Source organism: Protobothrops mucrosquamatus, unplaced genomic scaffold (genome assembly GCF_001527695.2).
Source record: "Protobothrops mucrosquamatus isolate PMUCROS unplaced genomic scaffold, P.Mucros_1.0 scaffold2918, whole genome shotgun sequence".
Taxonomy (NCBI): domain Eukaryota; kingdom Metazoa; phylum Chordata; class Lepidosauria; order Squamata; family Viperidae; genus Protobothrops; species Protobothrops mucrosquamatus.
Genome location: NW_015388944.1, coordinates 1777 through 11430, shown reverse-complemented (window position 1 = coordinate 11430; position 9654 = coordinate 1777). Strand labels below are relative to the sequence as shown.

General features: G+C 35.7%; 1 protein-coding gene across 1 annotated transcript; it reads right to left on the bottom strand.

Annotated features, from left to right (window-relative positions):
• Positions 1-874: 874 nt before the first annotated feature.
• LOC114923329 (cryptic protein-like) lies at positions 875-9444 on the bottom strand (the record flags this gene model as incomplete). The annotated part of the gene is made up of 6 exons (XM_029286112.1): positions 875-963; positions 4284-4393; positions 5454-5568; positions 8224-8373; positions 8899-8957; positions 9383-9444. Coding segments are annotated over 6 exons (585 nt in total), but the record flags the coding sequence as incomplete, so codon positions are not given.
• Between the last annotated feature and the right edge of the window lie 210 nt (positions 9445-9654).

Sequence of the window (9654 nt, the reverse complement as noted above, 5' to 3'; positions counted from 1 at the left end):
TGATTACAAACATGAATTTTGAGTTTATTTACATATACAGTTTAATCAGGAAAATTGAAACATACAAGGTAATAATAACAAATCCCAACTATTGCATAACTATCTTAACTATTTTCTACAATTTCAGCAAGAGATTTAAAACACATATATACATATATACACATACAAAATCTATTAACAAACAATAATACATACGCACCTCAATCCATATTTACAGATGCCACTTTGGTAGTAGATGTAACATCTTCCACTGGAAGAACCATCACTCAGTAATGAAAACATTAAAATGTACATTACAATGTTCATGCAAGGGTTGATAACTTAATGATCATGTCAGTATAATTTTGCCTAGACTGCCTAGATGGATAACCCCAAATTCCATATATAACCTGGATTAATTTAGGACAATAATATATTCTATCTACCGTCCTCCCCAAATCTTAATGGAGAAAATTCTTTCACAGTGCAACAGAATTTGAAAAGAAATAGGACATGAATTAGTTGCTTAAACCTCTTGGCTCCTGCTGCATTTGACAGAGTCTGGAAGGGACCCAAAAGCTTGAAAGTACATATATTGTATCTATTGACTTATCATCATGGACATCATGGACATGTATTCTAGACTGTTCCCCTTCAAATTCTGATGTGAAACAAACAGGATCTGATTCTTGATCACTGAACATGTTTCAGAAATTGTGCTTTGTCACTACAATATACAAGTGATATCTTTTGAAGTAATTGTTCAGGGCACAAAGTTTTATAAGAAACAGGTATGCTTATCCTGAATGGCAAACTGTCAAATAAAACACTTGAACAAAGAAGCAGCTTTCTTCAGATTTATCCTGTCAGTCATGGGAGGAAATAATGAAGATTTTCAAAGATATGTCTCATGTCCTGTAGAGATGTATTCACATTCAGAATTGGTTTCAAGATTGAGTTGAAGTAATTTCTCCTTTGCAGGATCTGAAGAACAATAAAATTTATAAAAAGCAGATGTTATCTTGATGAGAAATAAAATACATGGGTTGCTTTTGAAGGGATCTCCCAAACTCATGACTATTATCTTGAGCTGAGTAGTGAAGTAAGAACTCAAAAAACTAAAAACTCCTCCTTGAGGATTTGCAAATCATTGTTCCAACAGAAAACTTTATATAAAACGATTAATAGCATTTTGAGACATTCAAGAATTCATATGCAAATTTCCTAGGATGTCTTTTATGTGAAGTGCCACTTTTTTCATGCAGACGAATTAAAACAATCAGAGTTATAGTTGTAGATTTAACTGGGAAACACAACATAATGATGAAGAGTGGGTTGGGATGGGGAATTGTTCAAATAAAAAGCATTAAATACAAATTTCCTGAATTTGGGCTTTTTCTTCAGAAGCTTGCCCTTATTTTCTATAGTTCAAAGCAGCTTGCACAGTTCTTCCGCTTCCTATTTTCCTTATAACAACAACTCTGTGAGGTAGGTTAGGCTGAAGGAGATTGACTAACTCAAAATCACCCAACTAGTTTCTAATCTGGTACTTAATCACTAGACCAGAGTGCCTCTCTCTGATTTGTTACTGGGACTGACCTTTAAAAGTCCATCTTGTTTGATACCCAGATATCTGAAAGGGTTTTCCTAACATATTATTTCCCTTAATTTCAATATTTATTGTTTTACTACTATCCCCATTTAATTTTATTCATGGGATTAGGAATGAAGTCATTTTTTAGAGATTTTACTTCAGCATGTTAGCAAATTTTGCAACCCACCTTCTAAACCAAGAAAGCTATTTTTCCTTTTAATTACAAATATATCATAATAGAACTAAAACTAAAATGATCTTAAAATTTATCAAACGTGTGGCAAATTCTGCTTTTTTAGATGCCTATCTAAAACTCATTTGGAATGAACCAACTTGGCCTTGATCTGGGAGAAATCCCACAGGGATCATGCTCTTAAAGGCCTAGTCTCAGTGATGGGATTCAGCCAGTTCGCACCACTTCGGCAGAACCGGTAGCTAATTTTTTGTTGGCCAGACCCAGAATGGACTTCCAGAAGCAGCATCCACACAGAGAACCAGTTGTTCACATATTTGAATCCCACAACTGCCTAGTCTCATGTTATCATTAATTTAGACTCCCTTGGCAGTGGGTCACAAGGCAGCGCCTCTAATGAAAGCTGCCAATGATGGCAAACTCAAATGGAAAGGAGAAAAGTTTCAGATAAGACATTTAACAAATATCCATGACGTTGAAGAATTGACAATATAGCATATCTCCTATTTGAACTGGGCACATTTTCCAATCTGTTTCCACATTTTGTTTTCTAATTTGGAGCCCAGCTCAGATGCAGAAGCTAGCAAATCTTGGCTGATTTTGAAAAAACAAAGCAAAATAAAGTTCTTGGATGGGAGACCACTAGGAGATCTCACAATTATAGGTTGGCCTGAATGTTAAAAAAAAAAATCTGGAAAAAGGTGAATTCTGTACTTTAGCCAGGAAAACTATGTGACCAAAGTCACCAAGAATCAAATTTAATTTCTGCAAATCTGTTTTATTATATTTTGGAGGCAGGATACACACAAATTTTTACCTTAGCACTTCTCTCTCTTCTTTATTCCTTGTTTCTGCCTTTTTCTCTACTCTTTTTAGAAGAGTTTAAGAAAAATGCATTAAAATTAGTCTAACCTGTGGAGTGAACCTATTTTAACGACTTAAATTTAAAATCCAGAGATTAAACTTTTTTGAACAAAAAGACGCAATGATTAATTCATCATGTGAACTTAAGCTACTCAGCCCCGTCAATGACAGAAGGTTTGAAGAGCAAGGGATACCCAAATCAGCATTTCGAAATCAGAATCGAGTAGGCAAAATGATGCTGTCTCTACTGCCCATTACCAAAGGTGAGGTATATAGGCATAGTTCATTGAATAAACAACCACAGGAGCTGCACTTGCATGAGAGTCATCTTAGGAGCACTGGGCTATCAGGGCAACAGTTGTTAAGTCCTCAGAATGTATAGTGGTATGCAGTGGTGGGATTGAAATATGTGAACAACCAGTTCTGTGTGGATGCCGTTTCTAGAAGTCTGCTCTGGGCCTGGGCAACAAAAAATTAGCTACCGGTTCTGCCAAAGTGGTGCGAACCAGCTGAATCCCATCACTGGTGGTATGTGAGAAAAACCTTGAGACACAAGGTGAGGAAATGCTGCCTAGGGAATGCTTAGATAAGAGAGGTCATAGCTCCCAGCCACATAAAGTTTGGAGAACAAGGATGATGTCACTCTTCCCAGGTAAAGCAGACAGGAAACATCAAGACATGAGCTAACTCTACCTTGTTGTAAGGCTGCAATAACAGAATCTTGCAGATCTGAAAGTATAAATCTCCTGTCCTCTCCTTGGCATCCTGAGAAGTTAGAGAAGATTCCTTCTCAGTATCTTTCTCTGCCCATTCTGCAGGTGTGAGTTATGACTTCTCTTATTTAACATCTAGGCAACATTTCTTCACCCCATCTCTGAAGGTTTTTCTCACATACCATTATAGAATGTAGGGAAGTGTGGGCCTATAGCAGCCAAAAGTGGCCATCAGATCTGGGCAATTCTTAACGCAAAGGCATGATTAATCATATCATTCATGACATGTGCCAGACTGTATTCCTAGTAAAAAATTGTGCTGTAAAAAAGAGGATAGCTGGGAATGAGATGAAGTCTAGGTCATGTGGAAAGGCCAAGAAAAAATCAGTTATCAAGACATGTTTGGAAGAAAAGCTCATAGGCTAGACATCTTATAGTAAGTCAAATCCTGGAGAAAAGGCAGGATATACAGTAAATCTAATAAATATAGCAATGATATCATGTTCTATTTCTGGACTGCTAAGATGCTCAGTGTTATTTAAATGATGCCTCCAGATTGAGGTTTCTCTACAGTCTTTTTCTGTGCCCCCACTTTTCTTATGACAATAAATACTAGTACTTACAGCTAAAAGCTTTCCTTGAATGTCCAGGTCATCTGGAAACAGCAGACTCTAAATGAGAAGGATGTCAGTAATTAATATTTTCTTTCCATGAGATTAACAGACAAAACTGGAGGAGAATTAGAGTTTATGATCTCTCAGTGGCATTTCAGCTTCCCTTCCTAATTATTTCCCTCCCTTTACTCCATATAGGTACTCAAACCAATTTCTCACTGACATAAGAAATTTAATTCAGCACTGAGTAAAGGAACAAGGAGCTACTAAGAAATTGGCAATTCAATCAGCTCAGCTTCCAGAGTAGTAATTCAACTGCTTCTTACCACATCCTTGCTTGTGAACATTAGGCAGGCATTCCAGAGTCCCATAAATACAGCGACATAACTGGCATTCTTCTTGAGACCACTCACCATGTCCAAGGGAACCACAGCTCCTAAGAAATCACAATGTTTTAGTAAATGGGAGCTTGCTATGAATTCCAGAGACTCTCAGAAACCTCCATAAAATCACAAAAGGGAGCCTTTTCTCTTCAGAAGCATAGGTGGAGGATTTTGAGTAAGCATCACTCTTGTTAAAACAACAGCTAGGCAGGCAGCCAACTAGCAAACCACTCCATCTACTTCTGTGACAATCCATCCCCACTTATGATGATGCCTACATAAAAAAGTACCCATACTCCATAGGACTGACAGGACCGATATAGAAAGAAACATATAAAGAGTTGCTAGAAGTCAGGCAGCATCCAAATTGAATAAAATAAATAAAAAGGTGGGAGAAGGAAACTCAAAATTAGGCTGTTTTTACTTAAAAATATGACTAAATTAGATACTACATATGCTTTGGTCGGGAGGTGTTTTTCATAATAAAAGTCTTTAGTGCTCAATTTTGAGAGGTATATTAGAATTGAATTAGGAGATTATTGGGAAAAAAGAGAATTGTAGTTCAAGGATAATGGAGATATCAGGTCAGATAATGTTTGTTTTACATACAAATAAGAAGAAAAGTGAGGAGATAATTGCAAATCTCCACTTGGCTGTAGAGCTCACTGGATGATTTGGGTCAAATAAATTTCTCTCAGCACCATCTACCTTAAGGGTTGTTACTGTAGGAATTATCTAAATCAGTGTTTCTCAACTTTGGCAGCTTTAAGATGGACTGGCTAGGGAATTCTGGGAGTCGAAATCCACTCATCTTAAAGCTGTCAAGTTTGGGAAACAGTCATCTAAAGGAAGTCTTTTCCCATGAACGTCGTCTTGAACTCACACAGAGAAAAGTGAATAAAAATGCAATAAATTCCCCAGGACAAATGATGCCACTTATGTCATTTACATGTTGCACCTCTCCAACTCTGCCCCCCTCCCGTCCAACCCATTTTTTTCTGGAGCAGATTTGGAAAAGGAAGAAAGGAAGGAGAGAGGGACATGATTGTTGGGTGTGGGAAAGTCTACTAGCACAATGCTGACGGATCCCAGAGACAGAGGCCTTTTACATACCTGATCCTTGTATCATATTCACAGTATCTTCCACTGAAATGTTTTGGGCATATACAAAAAGTTCCCAGGAAACAAGTTCCTCCATTTTTGCAGCAATGTTTGCTCAATTTGCTAGCTAGAAATAAATGGGGAGAAAATCATAAAAAATATATCAAATTGCTTTGAATAAACAGACCCTGCTTGAATACTATTGTCCTGCAAACAGCAAGCTGCTACATATGGTAAAAATGTGCACTAGTTTCTCTACTGCTGTGCCCGCTGTAGAGTTAAGTGCCCTTTTTAAATTTTTTAGCCAGTTTGGTGTAATGGTTAAGACACCAGGCTAGAAACTAGGAGATTGTGAGTTCTAGTCCCACCTTAGACATGAAAGCCAGCTGGGTGACTCTGGGCCCAACTCTGCCCAACTCACCTCACAGGATTGTCATTGTGGGAGAAATGGGAGGAATAAGGAGTATCATGTATGTTTGCTGTCTTGAATTACTTCTAAAGTAATAAAGGTGGAATTAAAAAATTCTAATACGTACACTGAAAATAAATAAACTATAAAACAAAGACATGGAAGCTATGTTCTGTAGATTTGTCCACTAATACAGAGAATGAGTTACTGTACTCTTTATACAGTGAGTGTTCTATACAAAAGACTAGAACTTATGTGACGTTGTACAGAACAGTTTCCATTCTCTAGTAAAAGTAGAAGAAATTCTAGGCACATGCATATTTCAATATTGATCCAGTATGGATCATCTGAACAATTAAGGAACATTATGAAATTTTGGACATGCTACACTGTGGATCAAATTGAACAAAATGCTTTGAGGATATTAATTCATGAGAAGAGATCTAAACATATGAAACATCAGAGTTATGTTTCTTTTAAAAAGTGGAAAAAAGTAAAGCTTTCAGATGTTTTCAGATTTATTAGAAATCCTCCAAACCTGAGGTGATTTCTAATTAATCCACAGAATAGACACTTATCTTTTGTTTTACTAATAGTATACTATATAATAGTATCACAAACAATTGTTATAAATTCAAGATTATGTGATGTCCTGGCTGGCCATCTATGATTGTTTGCCTGGGGTTGTACTTATCAAAGTTCAGCTCCAGAAACAGGAGCCATTCTGACTAGTTGTTAACACTGTAGGAATGGCATGTCATGTTATAATGGCCATCAGGTACCCTATGCTGATTGATTGCAGCAAAGTTTCTCATGAGAGTGAATTCATTATATAGTTAAGGCATGCAGCTAATGGAGGAAAAGAATATTCATTATTGTTCTAAAGATAACAAAATAATAAATGGAAGATGCCACGAATGGCTTGAAATACTAGGAAATGTTATGTGTTTATTAATACATGGGGAACAAACTTCCCAATTTGACCAGCTCCAGAAGTGCTAGATTACAAATTCTATTGTTCAGAAATATATTGGTGGTCAATGGGTTTGATGAAGATGTTGAAAATTACAGTCAAAGAAATAATAGAAGGCACAAGCTTGGAGGAAGGCTGGTGTAAAAAGATTCTTTACAGGGAATGTATTTTTGAATCCTATGCATCTGTAAGTTCATTTTTATCGTGAGAAAGTCATTATCTCAATAGCCATATTTCTCCCTTGCAAAATAGGCACAATATAATTTTTCTTAGGGCTTTTGTTGAAGAATACTGAATATAAAATATTTTAAAAATTCAGAAATTCTGTATAAATTATAGATAACAAACAGCCTTGCTGTTAATGTTGATATCACCATAAAAAAGTTCCATTTTTTATGTGGAAGTTAGAAAGCAATACACTTTTTAGAAGTTTTTAAAATAACTAAGGAACATTCTATGTAACAACATTTTTTTCCTTTAGGAATTGAAATTTATTAAGCACACATATTAGAGTTTGGCTTGGCATTATCTAAACCTTGTGTATTTAATACAGAGACAATATTCTTTTGAAAGAATATAATTGATTAGCATAATTGATTAATGACTTTGCTTGATTTCTATGAAGCAGTAAATTTGATTATTAAAATCATGTTTTTAGGAACTCTTTAAAAAGATGTCAGGCAGCAACTAATCAATTACCCGATTATTATTCTTCCTTGAATTTTCCTAGAGATTTCATACTGAGGATTGGTTCACACACTGAATTAATTCATTACATAGTTCCAGCCAGCCATAGTACTGTACTTTATAATTTGCTTTTTTGATTTAGTACAATATATTAATACAGGCATAGTTGATATTAAGAGATGCTCTATCTAGTGGCTTTTATGCAGTTGGAAAAGGGTTGCATTAAACAATATTTAAAGGCACCTTCCAATTCTGATTGTAATATAGTTAGACACTTCTTCAGTTAGTATAACCTCTCAAACTGTATTCTTAACACAGATTGTGCAATTCAAGGCAAAATTTCCAGATAATTGGATAATGCTTTTATCAATGGACAAACATTGGCTACTATAGTAACAGAAATGAGTATCTATGGAAATCAAGTAAATCTAAGTTTGAATCCTCAGTTACACAATTCAGTAGTCATCACTGGGTCAGTCACTTATTAGGTGTTAATTTTACATCAAATTGTTAGCCTACATGAAAATACCTACTGGATTTATAGGATTGGGGTGGACTTGAATCTAGGTCCTGGCTCAAATAACTTTATACTACACTATGTGAACTATTAGGTCATAGTCCATGAACTCACTTAATTGTGGTTTAAGAAATCATGATTAATGACTGGACCAAACAAAAATCTACAGCAGTTTGTATAGTTTGCAAAAACTTACTGTCTGTGATCCCAATGAAAGGTATAACATTAGATGGATTATTCCTCCTCTTTTCAGAATTAAGTTGATTGAGAACATTAAAGGTTTTCAAAGCATGATTCCGATCCCCCAAACTTGGGGCATCATTGTCACAGTCTTCACTTTCACAAGCTTTTAAAAGAGAAGAAACACATAAAATTCAGTAATGCCCACACTATTGCCCTTCTAGGGCTATCACCCTCAGCCCTTACATTTTTATTAGAGGATTTGTTACATCAACAAAACATATGCAGCATTTCTTGCATTTCCCAAGCTAGTTTTGATGAATGTTATCAATGAAATAGGGATGGAGACACTCCAAGAGAGCCAGAGATGAACAAAAATAATGAAGTTTCTGTTTAGAACTCCTTCTATTTAAGATTTAACATATGTATGGTAACTTTAAATGGGTAGCATTGCATTTGTGTCCACTCCCATATATGACATAAAGACAAATTCAGACTTCTAATTTCTCCAAAGTAGGTGTGATGGGAGTGGAAGAAAGACACTGGTTATCCTTTCCCCAATTTCCTAGGTCTCTAGCTGTTGGGGACTAGTTGCCCATCCCTTTTAAGTGTTTAGCATTCTAATCCTATTTTACAGGGGGAGTTTTTCATGGACTGAGACAATTAAAAATCATTGCATAAAGTTACTTACCGTATGCCATCTGGATTACATGTACTGACATGGTCATCACAAAAATGAAATGGAAGGATCTAAACAAGCAGAAAGCATAAGAGCAGTTTTAGGACATTTTTGTCATCATTTTCAAACACCTTGCAGTCACAATACATATTAATAGAAAAATGCATTAATAAAAACTATTAATAACTAAACATTATAACATCCATGAGAACCAGTTTGATATTATGGTTAAAGCACCAAGCTAGAACCTGGGAAGTCATGAGTTCTAATCTTGCCTTAGGCACAAAGCCAGCTGGATGACAAGTCACTTCTAAAAACCTTGCCAAAAAAGCCCTGCAGGGACTTGTCCAACTGCTCTCAGAAGAAAAAAATAATAATACCCATATAGCACTATCAATTAGATGGAAAAAAATTGCAGAATGTCATAGAAAAGCATATTTTAATTAAAATTATATATTTTGATTTGCATTTTAGGCAATGGGTTATATTCATTTACCTTAAAGTCTGCATGTTCTTTTTAGTAGTCTTCAGAGCAAACAGTCCTGCTGCAAAGTTTTCCTGTGGTCCAAAATACAAGCAACTCTTATAGAGGAATGGCTTTACAGTAATTTATAGAAAAAATAAACAATAGATACTCTCTAGTTTTCTCCTCCCTTTCTGTCACATGACTGACAATGTAATAATCTGCCTGGGGCTATGTCCTATGTTGTGAGGTAGGCCTGTAAATTCAAAACCATCGTCTCTGACATACATTTGATTTGGATCTAT